Source organism: Pagrus pagrus, assembly GCF_965226575.1.
Source record: "Pagrus pagrus genome assembly, chromosome: 23".
Classification (NCBI taxonomy): Eukaryota; Metazoa; Chordata; class Actinopteri; order Spariformes; family Sparidae; genus Pagrus; species Pagrus pagrus.
Genome location: NC_140205.1, coordinates 23,029,022 through 23,055,480, shown reverse-complemented (window position 1 = coordinate 23,055,480; position 26,459 = coordinate 23,029,022). Strand labels below are relative to the sequence as shown.

At 43.0% G+C, this 26,459-nt stretch overlaps 1 protein-coding gene across 1 annotated transcript in view; it reads right to left on the bottom strand.

The window, feature by feature from the left end:
• tmtc1 (transmembrane O-mannosyltransferase targeting cadherins 1) overlaps positions 1 to 26,459 on the bottom strand; it is a 274,776-nt gene that overhangs the window by 19,672 nt on the left and 228,645 nt on the right. Inside the window, exons 11-14 of the mRNA XM_084346518.1 lie at positions 14,345 to 14,488; positions 9,458 to 9,566; positions 3,064 to 3,166; positions 426 to 561 (exon numbers count right to left, since the gene is read on the bottom strand). Coding sequence (XP_084202644.1) covers positions 426 to 561; positions 3,064 to 3,166; positions 9,458 to 9,566; positions 14,345 to 14,488 — 492 coding nt within the window. The remainder of the gene's footprint in view (positions 1 to 425; positions 562 to 3,063; positions 3,167 to 9,457; positions 9,567 to 14,344; positions 14,489 to 26,459) is intronic.

Genomic DNA, 26,459 nt, shown 5'->3' with positions numbered 1-26,459 from the left:
TCATAGACACATGGTAATCATGGTAATTCCAAAGAACTTATAACTGTTCACTTGCACCACCTGATGTGGACAGGGGTGTGTTTTTCTAACATCAACAATCAGCTCCTTGGTTTTGCTGAAGTTGAACAATAGCTTGTTCTCTGTGCACCACTCTGCAAGATTGTTGATTTCCTTCTGGTATGAACTCTCATCGTTGTTCATAATGTGGCCGAAGATGTGACCCTTTTTTATATTTTGGTCTCTATGGAATAAAAACTTAACGTGCTTGAATAAAAAGACAAACAATCCAGTAACAATAACAGCAACCATTAATTGTTTTCTTGTCCTTCTGAGAGGTCAAAGGTCAAGGTCAGCCACACAGCAGCAGCAATGCAGCTGTTAATATTTTTGCTTAAGCTGCTGCTAAAGTATGATACTTCACTCACCTCTTGTACCAAGACTCAGCCTCTTTGTTCTCATTGGATGATCGGAGCAGACGGCCCAGGTTCACCATGGCAACGTAGTGTGCTGGTTTGAGTCTAACAGCTTGCTGGTAGTGAGCTGCTGCCAGCTCCCCCTCTCCTGGACAAGAGGAGAGAGCAAAGAGGATGGAAAGGAAGAAGAAATGAGGAAGGAAATAAGGAAGGAGACAAGAAACATGTATAGGAGAAAAAATTAGGGAGAGTAAAGAAACACAGAATGTAAGAGAGGTGAGACAGGTGGACCAAACATCTATTACTGCAAATGTGTCTGACCAGATTTTTCCAAATGATATGCTAATGCTCATTTCTGTTCTTATGAAAACAACATTTAATGTTTAAGATGGAGCTGCAATGATTAATCAATAAGTTGTCAACTATTACATTAATTGTCAACGATTTTTTTTATCATTGAATTATTGATTTAAGTTTTTCTTTATCTAAAGAAATAAAAATCTGGTTTCCTTGCTCCTCTATGACAGTAAACTGATCTGATCACATCTGGATGTGGATAAAACAAGACATTTGAGGACGTCATCTTGGGCTGATGGACATTTTTCAACATTTTGTTTAATGACTACTGCAGTCTCAACCCCTTCATGACAAGCATCTTTAGTACTTAGTAGAGCACCCTTTTGCTGTTATGACCTGCTGCAAACGTGATGCATAGCCAGAAAACAGCTTCTGGCAGCGTTCCTGAGGAATCTTAGCCCATTCCTCATGGGCAAAGGCCTTCAGTTCACTAATATTCTTGGGTTTGCATGCTGCAACCGCCTTTTTCAAATCCCACCAGAGATTTTCAATGGGGTTCAAGTCAGGCGACAGTGATGGCCACTGTAGTATCTTCCAGGATTTCTTCTGAAACCAAGCCTTGGTGGACTTTGAGGTATGCTTGGGATCATTATCCTGTTGGAAGGTCCAATGACGCCCAAGCTTCAGCTTCCTCACAGACAGCATGACATTTTCTCCCAGGATTTCCTGATACTTGATTGAATCCATCTTACCCTCCACACGCTGCAGGTTTCCAGTGCCAGAGGAAGCGAAGCAGCCCCAGAGTATCACTGAGCCACCGCCATGCTTCACTGTAGGCAGGGTGTTCTTTTCAGCGTATGCTTCATTCTTCCTCCTCCAGACATACCGCTGATCCATAGGCCCGAAAAGTTCCAGTTTTGTTTCATCACTCCACAGATCAGAATCCCAAAACCTCTTTGGCTTATTTATATAGTTTTGAGCAAATTGGAGCCGACTTTTCTTGTGCTTTTGGGTCAGTAGTGGTGTACGTCTTGGAGTTTGGGCATGGAGCCCTTCAGCGTTTAGTATGCACCTTACTGTGGAAACTGAAACCTCAGTGCCTGCTGCCACCAAGTCTTGCTGCAGGTCTTTTGCAGTCAGTCGAGGGTTTTTGACCACCTGCCTCCTCAGGACTCTGGTGGCAGCCGTTGATAGCTTCCTCTTTCTGCTACGTCCAGGTAGTGTAGCCACTGCTATGCTTCCAACTGTATTTCTAGGAACATTCAGTGCCTTTGCTATCTTTTTGTATCCTTTTCCTTGTTTGTGCAAGGCAATGATCTCTTCTCTGAAGGTTTTGGACAATTGCCTTGACTTAGCCATATTTCTAGCATGCAATGAAACATCACCATCAACAGTCCAGGTATTTGAGGTGTTCTATCTCAAGCACACTTGATGCAACTAATGAATCCCTTGATTGGTTGCATCAGGTGTGCTTGAGACCACATCTGATTTGCAAATGTGTGCTCTTATGAGGAATTCCATTCAGGGGGTTGAATATTTTTGAGACTGAAGTAGTCATTAAAAGTAGGATTTAGTGTTGAATCTGGATAAAATCCTTGTAATATTAGTTTTATTTAACTATTTAAACTGTTCTTGTGTAATTTGTTTATTGCAAACACCTGAAAAAAATTAAATTTTGCCAATAAACCTAAAATGCAATGGGGGTTGAATAATTTTGACTGCAACTGTACTGAGTGTTTTTTTTTTTAGCCCATCTTTCAGTCAGTCTCTCCTGACTGCAATATAGTTGGGAGCAGAGGCTGTAGCTTGGTGGTGTTAGGTGGCTTTGCCTTGTGAAATTTTAAAGTCTGGTGATGCAAAGCATTGAAATCCCATGCTATGCTGCTGAAAATTCAAATTTAGAAGACAAGTCAAATTGGATAGGAACGTTTTTAGACTTTTCAGCAGGCACTAACTGTAAATGTACAAACAAATCAGGTCATTTTGGTAAAAACCATGCAGAGTAATTGTTTTGCAGCAAGTTTTATTTCTCTGGCTCAAGTTGATTGAGGACCTGACACAAATGGCTGCCTGGGAGGTAGAAAAATAATCTCAAAAACTTCCGGTAAGCTCAGGAAAAAAGGCAATTTTCTGTTAAGGGGCCAAATCTGCATGTATCATCTCATCAGTAAAAACCTGCATGGGCCTTTGAAAAGAGCCACTTGATATACAGACAGTGGTCAAAAGCTTTTGTTAATGTGACCCTGTGCATGTCTGTGCACTGTATGTAGTATGTAGTATGTAGTAGAAAACTATGGTCTTAATGTGTTTAGCTCTCGGTGCAGAGGCCAAGAGCCACTAGTTTTTACCTCACCTGTATCCACCAGAAACACTCCGTAGTTATTATGCAGGTCAGAGCTGTCAGGACAATTCTCTATACCTTTGCGATACACTTCATTGGCTTCAGCAAAGTGTTTCTGTGGGAGCAGCAGATGCAATGGAAGAGACAGGATTAAAAACAGGAATTAAATACTCCTAGGTTACAGGAAGTTGCTGTATATACTGTATTTAACAGCCTTCTCTATTGATAATCTAATCAGATTATGAAGAAGTGATGAACTACAGTACGTCTCCAACCACGGGAGTCAAAGAACTGAACTACAAGTTCATTTTATTTAGTAAACTTAAGTATATTTCCTCTGTATACTTCATGTAATTAGTATGCTAATATCAGTGTTCTAAATTGGCTCATTTAACCCTAACCCTTTATAAAGTTTTACTTCTAGGTATACTTACCTAAATTTAATAGTTGTAAACCTTGAGTACACAACTAGTTTACATCTAAGATTATTTTATTTTAACTATACTATGAACTATACTGGAAGTGAACCTATTGGTACTGATTATATACTTTTAACACACTTTTTACTTTATGAAGTATAGCGCAAGTAGACTTATATATAGAGTATAAATATACTTTTAAGTTTTTTTCTGGGCCTTATTATGAGAGTCACAGCCAGAGATTATGCAGCTTTGCCGATCAGCTGGAGTTACGAAACAGAGGATTTCCTGCGATAATTACATAATCACACGACCGCAGTTATATGTAGGTGTTATAAACACAACAACAAGTGTTCCCGACCGACGGATTAGAAGAAGAGCTCGTATTTGTCTCTTTTTTGTGGTTTTTGTGCTTGTATCAACATGGAGTGTTTTATTTTGAAAATCAACCGGATGTCTTGATGTTGTTTCGTGTCTGACTTCCTGTCTGCTCTGTGCTAAATTCGGCTGAATTGCTGCGTTATGTTGCGGCGTCTGCCAGAATAGTAGTCCTGCGTATCTGCTCCGCCGGAGCTGGGACGCAGCAGACACGCAGCGCAGCAGACCTGGTGGAAGTTAGCACATAGACTAGAGTGCTACGGATCAGCTCTGCCGCCATGGCGGAGCCGTAACACAGCCATACCCTATCCAGTGGAATCTGCGGGTCAGGACTCAGCCTTTGTACATGGGGTGCATGCTCCACCAGGTGAGCTACCAGGTCACCCCTACATCCAAGTCTTACTTTATACTGCAACTGTGAACTATACTACATGTGAATTTATAGGTATACTGTTTACTAGTTTACTAGTTACATACTTACAGCCCACTTTATAGCTTACAGCCCACTTTATAGCTTACGGAAGTACACTATAAAGCAGTGTTTTCAATCTTTGTCGTGGGGGTCCCCTGCCCTGCATGTTTTAGATGTTTCTCTGCCCCAACACACGTGATTCAAATTCACGCTTGTTATGAAGCTCTGCTGAAGCCTGATAACGAGCCATTTATTTGAATCAGGTGTGCCTTGTCCACACTCACATGGATGTTTTTCTGTATGTTTTGGCCTCTCGTCCACACAGTGGTTAGTTTCCTAAAAGAGGCGGTGGCAGCAGGCTCAGTAGGGAGCTCCAGACCTCCTTCTCCCTAGCAAGACTTTCCAGCTCCTCCGGGAGGATCCCGAAGCATTCCCAGACCAGATGCGATATGTAATCTCTCCAGCGGATTCTGGGTCTGCCCCAGGATCTCCTTCCAGTTGGACGTGCTTGGAAAACCTCCAAGGGGAGGGGCCCAGGAGGCATCCTGATCAGATGCCCGAACCACCTCAACTGGCTCCTCTGGACGCGAAGGAGCAGCAGCTCTACTCCGAGCTCGGTCCGGATGTCTGAGCTCCTCATCCTATCCCTAGGTCTGAGCCCAGCCACCCTACGGAGGAAACTCATTTCGGCCGCTTGTATCCGCGATCTCGTTCTTTCGGTCACTACCCACAGCTTGTGACCATAGGTGAGGGTTGGAATATAGATGGACCGGTAAATCAAGAGCTTCGCCTTGTGGCTCAGCGCCCTTATCACCACAACGGTCCAGTACAACGCCCACAATACTGCAGACGCTGCACCAAGCCGTCTGTCCATCTCATGCTCCATTCTCCCATCACCCGTGAACAAGACCCCGAGATACTTAAACTCCTTCGCTTGGGTCAGGAGCTCACTCCCCAACCGGAGGGGGCAATCCACCGTTTTCTGGCAGAGAACCATGGCCTCAGAGTTAGAGGTGCTGACCCTCATCCCGACTGCGTCACACTTGGCTGCGAACTGCCCCAATGCCTGCTGGAGGTCACAGGCTGAGGAAGCCAACAGAACCACGTCATCTGCAAAAAGCAAAGACACAATTCTGAGGTTCCCATACCGGACACTCTCCTCACCATGGCTGCGCCTATCCTGTCCATGAATATCACAAACAGGATCGGAGACAAGGGGCAGCCCTGGCAGAGTCCAACACAGGTCGTAGGCCTTCTCCAAGTCCACAAAACACATGAAGACTGGATGGGCAAACTCCCATGACCCCCTCAGCAAGCCTGCAAGGGTAAAGAGCTGGTCCACTGTTCCACGGGCAGGACGGAATCCGCATTTTTCCTCCTGAATTAGAGGTTCGACGATCGGACGGACCCTCCTTTCCAGCACACTGGAATAAACTTTCCCAGGGAAGCTGAGCAATGTGATAGCCCGATAATTGGAGCACACCCTCCAGTCCCCCTTTTTGAATATGGGAACCACCACCCTGGTCTGCCACTCCAGAGGTACCATCCCTGACCTCCACACGACACTGAAAAGACGTGTCAGCCATGACAGCCCAACAATGTCCAGAGTCTTCAGCATCTCGTGGCGAATCTCATCCACCCCTGGCGCCTTGCCATTGGGGAGCTTCTTGACTACCCCAGTGACCTCCGCCAGGGATATGGAAGAGTCTTTTCCTTAGTCTTCAGACTCTGCCTCAGTTACAGAGGATGTGTTAGCTGGGTTCAGGAGGTCCTCAAAGTGTTCCTTCCACCGCCTGACAATATCCCCAGTCCGGTTCAGTAGGTCCACTCCCTGACTGAAAACAGCCTGGGCTGAGGCCCGCTTCCTTTTTTTTTTAGTCGCTGGATGGTTTGCCAAAACTTCCTTGAGGCCGACCGAAAGTCCTTCTCCATAGCCTCACCGAACTCCTCCCACACCCGGGTTTTTGCTTCAGCGACTGCCAAAGCTGCAGCCCTCCCGGCCTCCCGGTACCAGTCTGCTGTTTCAGGAGACCCCTGACCCAGCCAAGCCCGAAAGGCCTCCTTCTTCAGCTTGACGGCTTCCTTCGGCGCTGGTGTCTACCAGCGGGTCCCTTGGGTTGTCGCCCGACTGGCACCGATGACTGTCTGACCACAGCTCTTAGCGGCTGCCTCTACAATGGAGGCTCTGGACATGGTCCATTCAGATTCCATGTCCCCAGTCTTCCCCGGGATGAGCGAAGAAATTCTTCTGGAGGTGGGAGTTGAAGACCTGACGGACCAGGGCCTCCGCCAGACATTCCCAGTTCACCCTCACTACTCGTTTGGGTTTCCCAGGTCTGTCCAGCAGCCTCCCCCGCCACCCGATCCAACTCACCACCAGGTGGTGATCAGTTGACAGCTCCGCTCCTCTCTTCACACGAGTGTCCAAGACATACACCTGAAGGTCCAATGATACGACCACAAAGTCTATCATCGACCTTCGGCCTTATGAGCCACCCTATGCTTGAACATGGTGTTCGTTATGGCCAATCCATGACTAGCACAGATGTCCAATAGCAAAACCCCATTCGGGTTCAGATCAGGCAGGCCGTTTCTCCCAATTACCCCCCTCCAAGTTTCCCCATCGTCACCCACGTGAGCGTTAAAGTCCCCCAGAAGAACTATGGAGTCCCCAGGTGGAGCCCCTTCCAGGACACCACCCAAAGACTCCAAGAAGGCCGAGTATTCTGAGCTGCTGTTCAGTGCATACGCACAAACAACAGTCAGAGCCTTCCCCCCAGCGACCTGCAGTCGCATGGAGGCAACCCTCTCGTCCCTCAGGAAGAACTCCAAAACAGCGGCGCTCAGCAGGGGGCTTGTGAGTATCCCCACACCCGCCCGGCGCCTCTCACCCTGGGCAACTCCGGAAAAGGAGAGAGTCCAGCCCCTCTCAAGGAGTTTGGTTCCAGAACCGGTGCTGTGCGTGGAGTTGAGCCAAACTATATCTAGTTGGTACCGCTCTAACTCCAGCACCAGCTCCGGTTCCTTCCCCACCAGAGAGGTGACATTCCACGTACCGCGAGCTAGTCCGCGAAGCCGGGGGTGACACTCAGGTCCCCCCCTTTGCCTGCTGCCCGATGTACATTGCACCTGACCCCATCGCTCTCCCCTGCGGGTGGTAAGTCCACAGGGGCGCTGCCCCACGTTGTACCTTCGGGCTGAGCCCGGCCGGCCCCCATGGGCCGAGGCCCGGCTACCAGACGCTCGCCGCGAGCTCCACCCCTGGGTCTGGCTCCAGGGGGGGGGCCCCGGTGCCCCCATACCGGGCGAGGTACTCTTTGCCTGCAGCTGCCGATTTGATAATTAGCAACTACTGTTTATGTTTTTAAGTAAATACTGCCAAAGGGTAAAATGTTCACTGCACATGCTCCCTATGTTCTTCTCTGGTATTTGATGTATCAGAAATGTAGACTTTATTGCCACCTATTGCCCTGGCATGCGTGTTATAACGTTTGTAATCGTTTTTGGGGTTCTTGTGTGTATGGAAAACGAAGGTCGTGTGGACAGGAATTTTTATAAAGCGGAGGGAGAAAATATCGGCTTGGGAAAATATCTGTATTGGTGTGCACAATGTCTGAGACCTGCAGGGCATTAAACTACTGGTATAATTGTTATATAGTGTAAGTACAACTTAACATCATACTTATATCATCCACTATTTATATATTGTTTTTGTACTTTTAAGTATACCACTAGGTGACTATTTGGGTATAATTTTTTAGCCTGACATATTTCAAGCAGACTCCAGCACACTGTCTAACTTCGCAATCAATGTATTTTTGCAAGTTAGACAGGGTATGGAGTTTGCTTGCAACTTTTGGTCTACTTGTCCCTCTCCTAACCACCTGGCTCATGAAATAAACGTGCAAGGTTATACTATTATCCTGGAAATAAACCTTTAACTTTCATATAGTATACACTACCAGTGGAGTACAGTACACACAAAAATATAAAATATATCTTGAGCAAAAGATTAGTATAAGTATATGCCAAATATATTTTTCTGTATACTAGTCAGTATTATGAGAGGTCGAAGTAACAAATATTAAATAATCAAAATGGAGATGATAAAATTGATTGAGAATTTACCAAGTGATTTCATTAATTTAAAACATTTTCATTAATTTATGATGAAAACAGAGTCATCATTTACCGTGTCTTACATTCATCATTTATCATCACAACACAAAAAATGTAATTTACCATTTAAGGCAGGTGTCCTCAAAGTAACAAAATATGATTGACACGTGGAAGTGATAACAATGCTTACAATCCCACTGCTTTTCTTGCAAAACCTGTATCCTACAGTACATCCAGCACAATGGGGAAGGGTGAGAAAAAGCTGTCGGTTGTCTAGCCAGCAGCCCGCTAACATTAATGTGTAATGTTAGACATCAAGAGGGAGGGTGGAAGATCTGTGCCCACAGCCGAGGGCCTGTTCTCAGATGTCCTCCTGTTTACACACCCCACATTAAAGTGACTACGAGGAACTTTCAGTTTTTGTTGATTCTAGCTGCCATTTCTGACAAAAGTGGTATGACACCAGCACCTGCTGTTGTACAGATCTTTGCTAGCTCATGCCGGTGGCGTGTGCATTTGTTTTGGAAGCAAATGACAGAGACCGCAGGATCGATTGCCATTAAACAATGTATTTGTATGAGAATTTATATGTAATGTATGTGATCGGACTCAAGCACAACTAGCAGTCTTTTCACTGATGGCCTCGTTTGCTGTTACAGTTCATTTATAATCATCAGTGGAATCACAAGACTGTTTCATAAACACTTAAAAGTTCCTCGTAGTCACTTTAAAACTGACTGTTTTCACCATCGCACAACTTTTTCAATCAAATCAGCTTTAAATTAATGAAATCACTTAATAAATTATCAATCCATCTTTCATTTCACATGCATTTCTCCCCGAATTTCAATTCAATTCTCATTAATTTTGATCATTTAATATTTGGTACTTCAACCCTTCATCCAGTATAAACCAAGTATACTTCACTATAATATTTGTATAGGTATTTTGTATAGGCAAGTATATCTTTGATAATCACATAATTGTCATTTTAGTTTCAAAGAAGTAAGTACTAATTATACACCTGAATAAACTTATTTTCTGAGAGGAGTGTCTGTGTGATTTCTGAATGTTTCACCTGCTCAGCATAAAGTGATGCCAGACTGGAGTAAGCGTCAGCAAAATGTGGACCGAAGCGTATGGAGTCCTTCAGCAGAGTTACAGCCTCTTTCTCCTTCCCCTGGGATCTGGAACATATCATCATCATCATCATCATTAATAGCAAGAGTATGACATTTCCAATCAAAGCCATAGACACTTTTTACACACACACACACACACACACACACACACACACACACACACACACACACAGAGAGAGAGAGAGAGAGAGAGAGAGAGAGAGAGAGAGAGAGAGAGAGAGAGAGAGCTGTGGTGAACTTGCAGCAGTGGATCGATGGCTTAGTTGGTCATCACACAGCTCCACTTATAATGCAGAGATGATAATGGAGCTGAGGCATTATAATTGACTTCAATTCAGCTTCTATTATTGATGTAATTTTCTATTAGAGCCAGCAGAGCTGAGGGCAGTCTGCGCTGTTTGAGTGCAAAACAAACAAACAAAAATTAGATTAAATCAGATTACAGCGGCGGTTTCAAGAGTCAAAGTAATTGACAAGCATGGTGAATCAATATTTTCCAGACCCTACAGCCTATGACTCCAGTATGACTAATGCCACTTCATCTTCAGCTGACCACTCATTTCCATCAGAGTACTCAGGCTATGTTTCTACGTATTTCTCAATTCTGTTTGTCCACAGTGACACACTGTGACTAATGGGTTCCACATCATTAGTGCATTGAATCCCTGTCATAAAGTTTCAAAATGTTTTGTTGATTATACTATGTAGGTGACAATCAAACAAAACAAACAAAAATATACTTGGCAGGATGTTCTTTCTCAATCCTGGGATTCATATTTCTAGGGAGGCACTGATAGATGTGCTAATTTTAATAAATTAAATGAATCAGGGGTGTCTATTAGCTCAGTTGGTAGAGCGGGCGTCCCATGTACAGAGGCTTTTTCTTGCTGCAGTGGCCCCGGATTCGAGTCCCGGCCTGGGGTCCTTTGCTGCGTGTCAACCCCCCTCTCTCTTACTCTGTTTCCTGTCATCTCTGAAGCTGTCCTTTCAATAAAGCCAGAAGAAAAAAAGTTATGAAAAAAAATTAATTAATTAATTAATCACGTATGGGTCTAGACTTGCTCAATTTGGAAAGTGTCATGAGATGACTTTTGCTGTGAATTGGCGCTATACAAATAAAGACTGATTGATTGAACTGTTTTAAGTCTGCACATGCAGTGACTTCAAAGGCTTTTCATTTTTAATGATTTCTGATTGTCCACAGGTTGCTTTACTTTGTAAGCCACTATCACACAATGTGCCGGAGTTGAGACAGAAAAATTGTGTCGCAAGTACCAAGTAAGTCCCGATCTTGGTTATGAAGTTCAGAATCAAGTTCTAATGTACGACCTAACCCTCAGTCCCAAGACGAATCCAAGTGTTTAGTGCTTGAGTTTCAATTCCTAAACAATTCTTTACATGCTTTCTCTAAATTGAAAGGGACATACAAGTAGTAGAGTAGGTAACTGGAAGAAGTCAAGGTGCAGCAGTTGCCACATTTTGTTTCAGTGTTCTACTGAGTTGATGGCAGTGGATATGGCATCCGTTGGGGATTTTTGTTGGTTCTGAAAGCATAAATATAAAATATGATTTAATGTAATTAATTTATCAATCTGAATTTAAAAGAAGTACATGAACTCGGTGAGTTGGTATGGAATGACCCTAAAGCAGGATTACCAATTAAAGCTACAGTGTGTAGGATTTAGGTGCAATCTTAAGGTTTAAACAAAGCGGGACCCAAACGCAAGAGACGAGGAGGAAGGCTGGTGAATAAACAAAAGGTGAGCTTTAAGACGTCCATAGTCAAAGGGCAGGCAGCAAAAAACACAAGAACAAAACTACAAAAATACAAAAACTAAAATTAAGTACAAACCAAGACGTGGGTAATAGTGGGAATACAGCCAGGAACATGAGGAACACAGGAGACACAGGACTGAAGTGGGGAAACAGAACAGGAACTCGGAGAAGCAAGACGAAAACAGACAGGGAAAAACACAGGCTTAAATACAAACTAAACTAAAGAGGGGATGAGGGAGAGAGTCACTGGGAGCAGGGCAGTGCTAATGAGACTGATGTGATATGAGTGTGGGGGAGAATCAGGCTGGGCAAGAGCACAGGAGGTAAACAGAACACTGAGAACACAGGTAAGCAGGAGGCGGAAAGGGAAACAACACAAGAGGATATATGACTACAAAATAAATAATAAATAAGAATAACTAACCAATAACCAAACAAGGACAGGCTAGAGTGGAATAAATTAACATTGACATTTTTTTTATCTACAAAAGGGGGGCCCCTGCAGAAAAAGTTTGGGAACCACTGCCTTAGAATGAGCCTTTTATACCTACAGAGGCAAGGACATTATATTAAATCTGGACATAGTGTTGGAGTTAGAGCCCCATTCATTCCTATGAAAGCTGCTCAGTGGTGTTTTGAAGCCAAAAAAGCTTGACTTCCCATGTATGAAAATACCTAGATCTTCCGTGTTGTGTGGCCCATACAGTGTGTGCACTAGAGGCCAGCTAACTTCTGGTTTAGCACTTGGCTAACTTGAACGGGGATATAATAATTTAATCTGGTCAACTTTCAATTTTATATTTACCGAATGTGCTGGTGTGGAGTCTACTTGCCTAGTTAACATGGCTCGTCAGGGATATAGTGCAGAGTACCAGACTGATAGCTTAGTTTATAACATTGAGACTGTCTCCTTCCCTTGTTATTTTTTGATTAAAGCATCCCCCTCTAAATGTGTAAATCACAATAATTTAATGATCATCTCCACCTCTGATGGTGGTGAAGTCTCTCAGCAAGCAACTTATACAGTCTTACAAAACAAAATACCCAAGGGTGCTGTTCCTGCATGTCAAGGGGAGCGATAAAGTCAAAATCTGCAGCACACTGGGGGCTGGCAGTAAACGAAACTAAAACTGTTGTTTCAAACTGAGCACTATTTATTTACATTTATTAATCAGAGCATTCACAATAATCATTCAGAATCAGCGGGAAGAGGTGTGTAGCAACACCTAATTAACGTTACTGTTTGCAGTCTCCCTTTTTTCTCCCTCTCTTCTTGACTGTCCCTTTCTCCTTACTGTTGACCCGTCTCCTCTGTTTGTGGACTGCTACAAAGGGGGAAATGGAATTAGGATCGAATTAGAGCATGACACGGGAGTGGATTTTCACTCCCGTCCCATCCCACTCCCAGAGAAAAAATCCCATCCCATCCCAATCCCGGGCCGGAGTAAAAAAAAAAATTCCATCCCGTCCCACTCCTGTAGAATGACGCTCCCATCCCGCTCCCACTCAAAATTACTCCCACTCCGTTTTTTAGTGGCCAGCCCGGCCGGAAGTCAAAGCACTGTTGGATGTGTAGTTCTAACGCAAGTCAAAATAGTTTTGGCTCACTGAAAGATGACTACAAAAATAGACGTGTCTGTCCTTTTGGTTGTTTAACACGGCTGAAAATCATCATCTACTAATGGCGTTCCCGCTCCTGCCCGCTCCCGTTGATTTTTATTCCCATCCCGTCCCAATCACGGGATTAATAAAACTTTGACTCCCATCCTGCGGGAATCCCACGGGAATCACGTGACCCGCGGGAATTCCCGAAAAATGTCATGCTCTAGATCGAATGATCTACAAACAGCAAAACAAAAAAACAGCAGGCTAAGAAACTAGTGACATGTTCCGTCTGTCTGTCCATCTGATCAATCTCCTCCAATCCATTTCAGTACTGTGGACAGCGTTGCAGATTTGCAGCTACGCATACATATCTTAGATCAAACGAAGGCCTACTCAATTACACATCAAAGAACACACACAAAGTTCAGATACATACAGTAAAATAGTTTGGAGTGAAGCAGCTGTCCTGATAAATCCTGAGAGCCTGTCTCAACATATTTATTTTAGAAGATAAAAGTTAAATTTAGTTTCCTGTTGAGTTTACACCTATAGCTTTTTATTTTGTTGATTAAATGTGCCACAATATTTGTTACAGTACATGACTACATTCATGGAAATGTTTAAAATAAATGAAAGCAGCCTCTCTAATCATAAAATCAGAGCGTAAGCTTGGTGTGAACCTGCCTGTGTAGGAGCATCTTACTGTCTGAATAATGCATCCTTTAAATAGCAGGAAACAGATCGGCCCTTGACTTTAGACAGCTTTTTGCTGGTCCATGGCGCTGTCACTTTCCGCTGCCTCAAGATAACAATCCGCCTTCGGTGCGCCTGACCGAAACTCACTTTAAGACCATGGGGCGCACAGGTGGGTGCAGGTACATTTGGGAGAAGGGTCCTCCTCTTTCTCTTTCTTTTTCCTGCCAAAACGTTGTTTTTTTTCTTTCATTTTTTCAATTTTTTCTATCAAACTAGTTCTAGCCTCACCTCAGGCTTAGGCAATATTCCAGCCTGCAAGTTAATTTCAGAATCTAATGACGAGGAAATTCTCATTCCTCACATGGGAGGGACAACTCAAGATGGCATGATTAAACTATGTGCTGCAACGCCCTGAGTCTAAAACATGACACAAACAACTATCATACTCTCATCATCATCAGAGCTGATCCCTTCTGACCTCATTTCAAGTCTAAAACATGCTAATGAGAATTTCTTAAGTTTTAGCAACAATTACACAGTCACTGTTGGAAGATTAAGACTCCAGCTGTGAGGGTCATGGCCGATTTTGGGAGCTTTTTGCAGAGAGAGGAAAAATACTTTCTCTTAGAAACTGTGGAAAAGAAAATGAGCAAAATCTCCAGTGTGTGATCAAAAGTAGGCGCTATCAACATGCATCTGTTCTCTAACAGCCTTCCAGTGTTTGTGTTTGAATGTGTGTGTCTTACTTGAGGAGGTTTCCCAGGTTAAACAGAGCTCGGTTATGCTGAGGGTTGATGTCCAGTGCTTTCCTGTAGTATTGCTCAGCCTCCTCTAGGCTGCGAGTCAGAGTGCCAAGATTGTTCATGGCGCTGGCATGGCGGGGGTACAACCTGAAAAGAGCAGGAGGGGAAGCAGCGACAGCAGAGGAGACAAAGAGGAGGTAACAATTATTGAGAACAGTCTTTCACTTGGGAAAATGTAAAAAATTGTAATAATAAGATTTTTTTGCCACTTGAGGGCAGCTGAAACAAGTAGTGAACACTGACACTGACTTGCTTATTCACACTTCCAGCAGTTGTGGCGGACCATTAGCATTCATTGTGAGTCATGCTTAAAGTTGTCTGCGACAGTCAGTCCACTAGCTTTCTAGCTCTGACCTGAGCATCGCCGTCAAACTATGTTCATCTTCAGAACCACTAATGGCTGCAGGCTTCCAGAGGGAAGCATACCATAACATGATCTTGATTGGACTAAGTGCCTTGTCACAGTGATAGGCATTATCTTCGGAGTAAATGGTGCAGATAAATCAGCAGTGAGTGTGTGGAAGCTGCAGCCAGCAGCCTCTCTGCTGACATTTACTGCTGCTCTTCATCACTGCTACAAAAGACCTCTGTGTATTTGAAATACACTTTTATAGTTAGTGTCCATAACGGTGACACAAGTCTGGCAAGATGCCTGAGGCAGGAGAGGCAAGATTCTTTACTGTTTCTATGGTAACTTTGTTCCACGTGTTAATGAGCTGCAGCTTCACAGTGCAGAGAGGAGCAGCTGGAAACACTTGAGAGAAACCAACTGAGTCTACCTGTTCACTAAGAGCCTTCGCATCACTCTGTGAGTTGCTTGATCAACAGTCTATCGAGCAGAGCGAACGAGGAAAGAACCACTAAGGCTGTTAAAACCTTCATGGTCAGGCTTCTCTGCTTCCTCTTCCCAAAGGCCTGCAGACTCCCAGGTCGTCCAATCCTGATGCTTTGAGTTGGTTGCCATCCTGAACCACCAACCCAAATAATCAGTATTGGATGACCTAGAAATGAGTCAATAATCAAATTTCCTTTTCCAGAATCTCTTATTGCACCTTTAAAAAGGAACTGAACACCTCATTTTAGCTTGAACAGGCGCCCACTATGAATTCGAAAAAATGCATTCAAACACCAAATTTTAGCTTTATTTGTTTGTGCTATGGTCAAACTACGGTGGTCTCATGCAAAGCTGTGACGTGCACTGAACCAAACATACAAGTACACATCAGTGCTATGGCGGCCACAGGGACACCATCTCGGGAATTTAAATTTAATCAATTGGGTGAAGATTAGAGTGAAGAAAAAACGACTCAGTAATTAAACTAAACTTAACAAAGCCTTCACTCCAGACCTCAGTGCAATCCACACCCTCTATCACAGTGAATGACAAAACTGATATATGGCACTGCACAGAGTAGTCCCATAATGGAACAAGGCAGACCCCACCATCACACAAAGTCATCACAAAGTAAGTTAAGAATAACACAGTCAATGCCGGGAATATAATTAAAGCATGACATAGCCTCATCATGTGTTGTGGTGATGCTATCAACAGGTGAAATCAGACACTGAACAACTCTTTGTATCAAGCATGAAGGTGGCTTTATACTTGACCACAGAATTGTTTTACTTTTCTGTGAAGCAGTTTGTACCTTTTCTTAGAACAGTGCTGTTCAAATACAGATTATTATTCTGAGAAAAATTAAAGGTTTGACCAGATGAAAGTGCAATTGGCGTTATTTGGATGCATAATTCGGGGAACATGAATATCTGTCCCAAATATCACGACAATCAATGCATTTCACTCTGTACTAAACTGATGGACCAACTCACAGACTAACTGACACTGCCCTCGTTAGAACCCTGCTGCTAGCACAGCCATACATCTGTGAAATGAGTCACTTCAATCCAGTAGTGGTACACTAACCTAAGGAAACAACTTTATCAGTATCTGCTTATTTCACCTATGTCACATAAACTCTGGCCTTCTCAAGGAGATTCAAAGAATTTACTTATTTCTAGTTGCTCATTATGCTTCCATTAAAGGAATAGTTCACTCTAAAACAAAATTCAGTCATTATCGACTCACCCACATGCTGGTGAGAAGTCCGGTGTAGTTTCTTATTCCTCAAAGTGCAGCTGGAGACCCGCGGGGCTACTCTCCGGCAACGATAATCCATATAACGATGCTAAATGGCGCCCGGGAGAAAATGTCCATAAAACTACACAAAAACTTTGTAATATTCCTCCATACTGCTCCTCCGCTGCAATCCAAGTGTCCTGAAGTGACGACATCCAGAGTTTACTCGAAACGTCATTTAGTATATTTTTCTAGCCTAAACAGTCACTATGCTATGTTTACACGGAGGCACGCTCCGCGTTCACGCACAGCCGATTGCACTACGGAAGCCGCGCCGGACAAGATGAACGAGACTCGCGATAGATACACACCGGCATTTACATCCTGCTGTGAGTTTCAAAGTTTCAAATCACCAGTGCAGCAGATCCCTCTTGTGTTTGTGTGTCACTCGGTGGCTCACAACAGGAAGTAAATACCAGTGTGCATCTATCGCGAGTCTCGTTCATCTGTGTGCCTCCGTGTAAACATAGTATAGTGACTGTTTAGGCTGTAAAAATGTACTAAATGACGTCGTTTCGAGTAAACTCTGGATGTCGCCACTTCAGGACACTTGGATTGCAGCGGACGAGCAGTATGGAGGAATGTTACAAAGTTTTTGTGTAGTCTTATGGACATTTTCCTCTCGGACGCCATTAAAGCTCGTTATATGATGTTTACTGCCGGAGGGAAGCCCCGCGGGTCTCCAGCTGCACTTTGAGGAATAAGAAACTACACCGGACTTCTCATCAGCATATGGGTAAGTCGATAATGACTGAATTTTGTTTTAGAGTGAACTATTCCTTTAAGGGATGCATGATATATATATCAGGCTGCGAACTATAGGCCCAACGATGGGAAATTTACAGCACTGCATGTACACGCTCGGATACAGTAGGTGACAGAAGGAGAGAAGACGACGAAGATGAAGACGAAGACGAAGACGAAGACGAAGAACACATGACAGTCAGGCTCATGACATCAAACTGCTTCACCTGGTAGAACCACACAGTGTAGACTAAAGAGCCAAATGTGTGGTCTCTAGTGTGGATGTTTTTTAACAGTTTCAGTGGAAGCCATGATTTGTAACACATGTAGTGCGTGGGTTCTCTGAGGAGTGAAACAGTCTACGAGTTTTAACACAACAAATGTTGTAAGAGGAACAGTAAATCTTTGCTCACTATACTGGGTGGTTAACTTATCGGTATTGACCATGAGAAGAAGCTAATTACTGGTTATTATTCTGCTAAAAAACATCCATATCATGCATCCCTAATTCTTTGTCTCCTTGTTCTTCCTTACAGCTGCCTATGACCTAAAAATCAGTCAAGGGATTCCGTTAATGAATGATCCCTTAAATACATAACTGGAAAGATAAGCAAGATAAGGAGTCTCGTCAACTAACAGTGGAGTCCAGACTGAAGCACAAACACATAATATTACATCGAATAAAAATAGAAAACATAATAAATATCTCTTTCCTCAACTGGATAACATGTGAAACAGACCAGTTAAAACATTAAGAAACAGTCAAAAAATGGAAAACTGTTAAAAAGTGAAAAGGGAATAAAAGGGCAGTAACTTTGGGAATTAAAACAAGGAGCAGAAAAGGAGGTGGAGGCTGATAAGTTAAAGTGAGAGTGAGGGATCTGGTGGGTTTCAGGTTATTATGAGCTGGGATGAAGATTGGAGCTGGATGAAAGCTGCTGAGGTGGTCTCTGCTTGTGGTTTGACAGGCTGGATTAGCAATGAGATGGTGTGCTGTGAAGCTCCCACATACTAGCAGCACACAACTCTGCAGGAAGACTGAAGAGGAGGGAAGAGAAGAGGTGAAGAGGAGGGAAGAGAAGAAGTCGAAAGGAGGGAAGAGAAGTAGAAGAATCTTTATTTGATCACATATCATACAATGTACAAAATAATGGAACTGGTACTCTGCATTCAACCCATCCCAAGGGTGCAGTGGGCATGGGTCAACCTTTGACCAACTCCAGATCTTAGTGCCTTTGGTCAAGGGAAAACTTATTTGTGCATGCGTTGACAATAGTGGGGGACACCGGAGTACCCGGAAGAAGCCCACGCAAGCAGAAGATGCCAACCCTGCATAAAAAGCCCTACCTCAGGAGGATTCATACCCAGGACCTTCTTGCTGTGAGGTAACAGTGCTAACCACTGCACCACCATGCTGCCATATACCAGAAGAGGAAGGAAACAGCAAAATAAGAGGTGGAGAGGAGGGAAGGAAGCTTGGAAGCACAGAGATGAAGAGATGGAAGGGAGAATTCAGTTCATTGTTGGAGATGCTACATTCAATAACTATAACATTTCTTGGTGTCAATTCTTACACCTTTTACAAAGTCAAAGTCATAAAGCACTTTTCAAGAACTTTCACAGTGCATTTTCCAGCTTTTCCAGCACTTCATAATGGTAAATTACATCTTTATATACTAGGGCTGTCAATCAATTAAAATATTTAATCACAATTAATCTTGTCTAGTTAATTTGCATTTGTTAATTCATAGTTACATGTACCTTTAAGGGATATTTTCAAGTTTTTAATACTCTTATCAACGCGGGACTGGACAAATATGCTTGCTTTATGCAAATGTATGTTTATTATTATTGCAACAATCCTAAATTTAAAAAAATGAAAATAAAAAATAAAACCCCAAAATATGTTGAAAGCATTACATGGCAAACTCTAGCCCAACAGATGGGCATTGACCTGAATATCCCTTAGTAATACTAACACAATGTAGCATCCAACTATACACATGTAAAGGTTAACTAAACAATGTTAATCGGCCTGTAAGCTGCAGCCACCCATTTAGCTATTGCTGTTGAAAGTTGGTTGCATGTAAAGTTGTCCAGGTGTCTCTGTAAAGTCTCTGTAAGATCCACGCCAAAGGGAGTTACTCTCTCCCACAGAAAACACTGCTCCTGCACTGCAAACACCTGGTTTGGAGTCGAGCCTTTGCTTCTGTAACTTATGTTTGTCACTATGTAACAGGCATTATATAAATATATATTTTATATATTTATTATAAAATATATACACTCCAGTCAGTCAGCAGACATACAGTTGCTTCTGTGATGTAGAAAAATTGCAGTTAAAACATTATATTTGAAGTAAAAGATAGTTACAAAATCATAACTTAGCACTCTGAAAGGTCCAAGGCTCAAACATGTACGGCTGTACCCAGCTATGGTTACCAGCTGTAGCGGCATTATTTTAGATCACACTACCTTGCTCGGCATGACCCACCCTACTCTGCCTCGGATCACCTACAACCTACCCATTAAATAATGCGTATGTGCAGCAACAGAGGCGAGATGTCTCACTCTGTAGCTAAAATGGAGCGTTCAAGACACAGTGTGAAAAGGGATGCTGCAGCAATGGCCCATATGAGAAAAAAAAGGTTTTTTTGAAAATTACAGTATGTAAACCTATTCTACTAGCATTCCCCAAAATGAAAGTATGAACCTGAACATTAGCATAATATGACCTCTTTAAGCTATAAACAACCAAATTTCTGTCTCATAATGGTATTCTACACAACAGTGACCATTTAAAGGGAAACACAACAACGTTTCAAACAATTCTCTTCATGTGAAGATTAGTGCTAGATTAAAGCTACATGTGTATTGTCCATCTCTCGTATAAACATGAAGACCCGAATCTTTAAGTTTCACTTTTACAAAACTGTCAGACTTGTTGTTCATGTCTGTTCACTATTTTAATTCATGTCCAGCCTGTGTCTAAAATGAGTAACAATAGCAGCAGAGACACAGTCAAAACCTCTGTTTACTATTTATTTCAACATGTTATTAGGATAACATCTAATTACAACATTAGCCCCATTCACACTGCCGTTTGAATGCGGGGATCCTGCGCCAATTCTCTGCCTCCTCTGTGTGAAAGTTTCCGATGCAGCGAGGGATGAAATTTCGCTGCGCCTCTGATGTGCCTCTGGAGGTAGTATCAGAGGGTTAGACCCCGCTTTTCCGAAACCCCACTGTTCTGAAAATAGACTTCCATTCATCGTAATGGCGTGGTTTCTCATTTTTTTTAAAGACCCCGCTATTCCGAAAAGGCTATTGTGGTACCCCTGACCCTAACCCCTTACCCTAACCATATTGGGAAGTAATTGGAAGTTGAAAGTCTGATTCGGAACAGCGGTGTGTCGGAGTGGGGTGTGTCGGGATGGAGGGGTTTCGCAATGGAGGTGTTTCGGAATGTCAGGCTGTTCCCGTATCAGAGGTAGTATCAGAGGTAGTATCAGAGGCACAAGTATTGGTGAACCAAACCAGTGTGAATGGATAAGCTGGCGGCACGGAGCAGGGTGTGTCGATCTGACAGTCTGATAACTAAACCGGTCCTTCACTCAACAAAATAAAGAGAAATGTCCCACAAAGCAACGTTACAGGACCAAACAACAGTAATGTAGTAACTGGTAGTGTTTTTGGCAACTTATGTGAGGCAAAAAACTTTCACTGAACTTTCAGCCTCCCTCCCCGCGAGTGAAAGAGTCTGTATACTGCGATTATGTAATCATGCAATTTAGAGTGAAAAACCTAACTTTGTCACTTTCCAGGATGTTTGGTGGGTCAGGATCTCAATCACAATACGCTATAACAGCATCCATATGATTATAAACAGTCAGCGGGTACATGTTTAGATTAACAGGAGGACACCGGGGGAAACACACACGTCATCATCATAACGTGTACCGTCACAGCTCTTTTGGAGCTGTGGCCCCGGCTTTCTGTGTGAATTACACTGGTTCGTCTTGACACCAGAGCTACTTGGTTCTGTGTGAACAACAACGGCGGAGAATTGGCGAACCTCCGCTGCGGCAATAATACTGCCTCTATGTGTGAAAAGGGCTCCACATAAAAAGACATTTGTCGTACATTTCTTGACTACCACTGAGCAGGCAACGTCTGTGGACATACAAAACAGGTTGATATCACGTCCGGCCGGCCAGGCCATGATCTGAACGTCCATTGACAACCAGAATTAGTTGATAAATGACATTGAGAATAGATGTCCAGTCAGGCTAGGCCTGGGCGATAGACCGTAAATTTACCGATACCCAAATTTACGACGATAACCGACGTCATTTTCGTCACATTCGGTGTTAAAAAAAAAAAAAAAAAAGAAAAGTCGTTTTTGTCTTGTTTGGCTGTGTGTGTGTAGGTAGGCTACCGGTATTTTCATGTCCCTTTAAGACGCTCGGCTGTACTACATATACAGCGTGTGTAGTCACGTGACTCCACGCCATCCAGTCTGTTACAAGAAGGGAAAGAGACGGTGAGACGGAGAAAATGGAGCACGCCGGTTCAAAAGATGAAGCGGTTGCTGCTGCGGCGGGTGCGGTAGTCGAAGTAGATCTGGTAAGAGTTTAGATTCTCTGCCCAAGCCCGAGGCCGGTTTGGGTCGATTTTTCCCACCACTATCCTCGGGCCGGGCCGGGCCGGGCCGGGCCCTTGATCAAGCATTTGTGTATGTTTGGTTTTTTTTAATCATTACTTAATTCATTTTTTTACCATTCCGTTCTGAATAAACAAACAATGCAGTGTACGTGCTTCATCCTTGTTGCATTATTCATTAAGATAATTGTTAACAGACTTCTGTTGTTCAAACAACTCGTAGTTGTAGTTGAGAGCGTCAGTTATAACGTGGGCTGGTGAAGGGGAAGGTGATGGTCCACTTTAGTGCGGGTGCCTCCGGTTACTCAAGAGACGGCAGGCAACATGTGGGGGTTTCCGGACGGCACTTTTGTTCATAATACTGACCACACCATGCCAGGTCTCTGCGGCACTAATGTTACAGGCATACACGCAAACAAACACAGGCCAAGGTTCTTGCACCAACACTTTACAAAATAAAGACAAAATAAAATGGGGAGTCTACGCTCTGTCGGCAGTATCCTTTCTCATGGGGAGCGGAAGTACAGTGCTCTTCTTCATCGTACAGGTGACATTACCCACTAAACAAAAGGAGGCGCTACCTAGTGGCGCTACATTGAATAACTCTGACTGTTACACCACGTATTAAAAAATTGTCGGGTTTAAATCGGGCTCGGGCTCATAATTACAGTTAATGTGTTGGGCCGGGCTGGGCCCGACACATATATCCATATTTAGAATTTGTTTATAAGAGACTGTATTTTTAATACTTTTGTTTGAAGGAAATTTAAGTTATTTTATACTTTTAAACTTGTTCAGTTGTTGTGATTTCAAGTAATCTGTGCTTTTCAGCTGTTCAATCGTGTGCTTATCAGTTGCTCTTAACTACTAAATAAATAATATAAATCTTAACTACAGTGTAGTTTTACAGTCCTTTAAAGTGGCATTTCTGTAAATACACAGGATATTTTTTCTTTTTTTTAAGGCGTGTGGGCGGGGGGGTTACTTATCGTTCATTTATCGTTATCGAGGTGAGTTGCTCAATATATCGTGATATTGATTTGAGGCCATATCGCCCAGCCCTAAGTCAGGCCATAATCTAAATGTCCACTGACAGGCAGAATTAGTTGAGAATAGTCATTCATACAGGCTATAATCTAGACGTCCACTGACAACCAGAATTAGTTGATAAATGACATTGAGAAAAGATGTCCAGTCAGGCCATAATCTAAACGTCCACTGACATCCAGAACTAGTTGAGAATAGACGTTCATACTGGCCACAAACTGATCGTCCATTGTCAACCAGAATTTGTTGATAAACGTCATTGAGAAAAGACGTCTGGCCAGCCCATAATCAGTTAATAAAAAACACTGAAAAAAGACCAAAGAAAAAAGATGCTAGTTGGGGTGAAGAGACAGCATGGCTAAGAGACAGTGTATGCATCTTCCCATGACCATATAAATGCAATGACAGGGTTATCAAACTGACTTTACATTTCACATCCCTCATTTAATCCCATCACTTTCATATATTTCATCACGATTGTGCATTGCATTCAACCTCCTCTACATAATTTAATTATTTATGTACATGTCACCTTTTGCTCTTTTCACCTTTCATTTAAGGCAGCTGGGGAAAATGAACCTAGACAGACGATGGCAGCATCACTTTAGTGATTTTGATAAAGGAATCTCTCACTGAGAGGTAGAGGTAGTCGAATGCAGGCAGGTTGGCACAAAGGTAGCAACCAGGTAGACAGATCTACACTGTAAAAAATGTCAGTAGATTTTACGGTAAAAAACTGAAAAACTACTACAGTAAAAAACAGTTAACTCTAAAAAGGTTAAATGAAATTTTTAGAACAGCAAAATACGACGACTTCCGGCTCCGGCCATGCCCGAGTCAGTCGCCTAAGCAGAACGCTCTGCCCGAGTTCGGTCTAAAATAGCCTGAAAAACAACCATATCCCACTCACAACTTTAAAGTGACCACGAAAATGAGCTCAAGCCAAAAACAGACTAAAATGGACACCAGAGCCGGGAAAAATGATGACCCGAAGACGAAACAAAAGCAGCTAACACTTGATGCTAATTTAGCCAACAGTGAGCCGGGAGCCGAACAGCTAATGCTAAAAGAGCTCCGGAAATTCAGACAAGAGTCCGGGGAGGCACAACGACACATTCAAGACTCCCAGACACGGATGGAGACGTCTATGGCCGAAATTAAACAGCGGATAGACACACTTGAGGAGAGGTTGTCATCTACCGAAACCAGAGTGAGTAACACCGAAGACCGGGGCCTGCGGCAAGAAAGAGCGCTAGCTTACCTGCTAAGTAAGGATGCAAAGCTAACCGCCAGACAGGATGACCTGGAAAACAGGCTCCGCAGGAACAACATTAGAGTGTATGGAATACCCGAAGATGCGGAGGGTAAAGAGATGATTCCGTTCATAACTAATCTCTTTAAGTCAACTCTAAAACTGCAGGAAGATATGAACATATGTCTGGAGAGGGCTCACAGGGCCATAACACCGAAGCCGAAGCCGACAGCGCCGCCGAGATCGATAATAGTGCGGTTTTTGGACTTTAAAGTTAAACAAACAGTGCTCCATCAAGCCTGGGCCCAGCGGGACGTGGAGTTTCAGGGGAAAAAGGTTTATTTTGACCAAGACTACTCCCCGGATGTCCTGAGAAAGAGAAAGCAAGTGCGTGAAGTCATTAAAAAGCTCAGGGAACGCAACATCAGAGCTCAAGCACCTTACCCGGCACAACTAAGGGTATTTTTGGACACTGGGGTCAAAACCTTCCCCTCTCTTTGTGAAGCTCAACCAACTCTGCAGGAGCTAGGAGTGGAAGTAGACGTGGATGAACGGGACCTCCTGGAGAGAGAACTACTACAGGACAGATGGCTGACCCAGGGCAGACAGGGGAAAAAGGGACTGATCCTGACTCCCAAGGAAATCAAGACCATTATGAGCTGTGTAGATCATCACAGAAACGAATGAGACTCAAATTAACTCCGCAGGAACCAGGAATGGAAGTAGACTTGAATGAGTGGGACATCTTAGAGAGAGAGCTACTACACAGATCGACACTGAGAGGTTTGATAATAAGAAAGTAGATATTTTGTTTTCTCCTTTTTCATTAAAGTTTAATTGGAGAAGGTAACGTGAGTGTAGTAAAAGCATATTAAACTCAAATTGTTTACGGGCTCAAAAAAATCAAAATCAAGAGCTTGGGCAAGATTTATTTTTAATTTTTATTTTTTTTTTATTACAGACTGATTTGGGCACTTAATGCAGCAGAGTTTGGACATTGCGTGGACTGCTGCTCACACACTTTGTGTTCCCCTCCCAGGGAGTCTAATCTCCCTGCCCGGACATCAGGGGTGGGTTATACATGGACTGTTAACCATATGTCTCTTTAAAGAGGGTAACCCATGGTTTCTTTGGAAGTTCTATCAAGTTATCGGTTGGTTTTGGTGTTTCATATGTTCTCTGTTTTACGGCAAGGTGACTCTAAGTACTATTTTCGGTTGTAGATGTACCAAGACACTTAAGAGAGAGAGAAATGGTGAATTATATTATCTTTTTCTTTTCTTCTTTCCATATAGTAGAATATGACCACTTTGAAATGTGTTAGTTACAATGTAAATGGACTAAATCACCCTATAAAGAGGAAAAAAATATTGGCACAATTAAAAAGGTTGGAATGTTCGATAGGATTATTGCAGGAAACCCATTTAAATGAGGAAGAACATGCTAAGTTAAAAAGGGGGTGGGTGGGACAGGCATTTAGCGCATCATACGAAAATCATAAGAAAAGGGGAGTAACGATTCTCTTCCATAAATCTTTATGTTTGGTCCCAGAAAAGGTTCTCCGGGACAAAAAGGGTCGCTGGGTCATGGTCATAGGTTCCATTGGAGAACTTTTATTGACAATTATGAATATCTATGCACCCAATGAGGATGATCCAGGGTTTTTTAAGGTGGTGGCTCAACTCCTGGCAGGGAACTCAAAAGGAACAATAATATTAGGGGGTGATTTTAATTGCGTGATAAACAAATGCATAGATAAATTTCCATTCGAACAAAAACATCAAATATCCAAATCCAAAGCAGTCTGCAATATGCTGGATGAACTCGGACTGGTTGACATTTGGCGTGTAAAAAACCCCAAGACCAGAGACTATACCCACTTCTCGAGAGTCCACAAGAGTCACTCAAGAATAGACTATTTTTGTATCTCGAAACAAGAAGCCCATAGAGTGGATGAATGCCACATTGAACCTCAAACTCTTTCAGATCATGGTCCAGTGGTCATGTCGTTATGTATGGATCAGAATAAGACTCAGAAATTATGGAGATTAAATGTGTCACTTTTAAATAACTTGGAGGTGGTTCAGGATATAAAAAACGAATTTAAAAATTTCTTGGACACAAACGACAATAACGAAGTCTCCCCTTCCACCTTGTGGGACACAGCGAAAGCAGTGTTAAGGGGCAAAATTATATCAATATCCTCTAAATTAAAA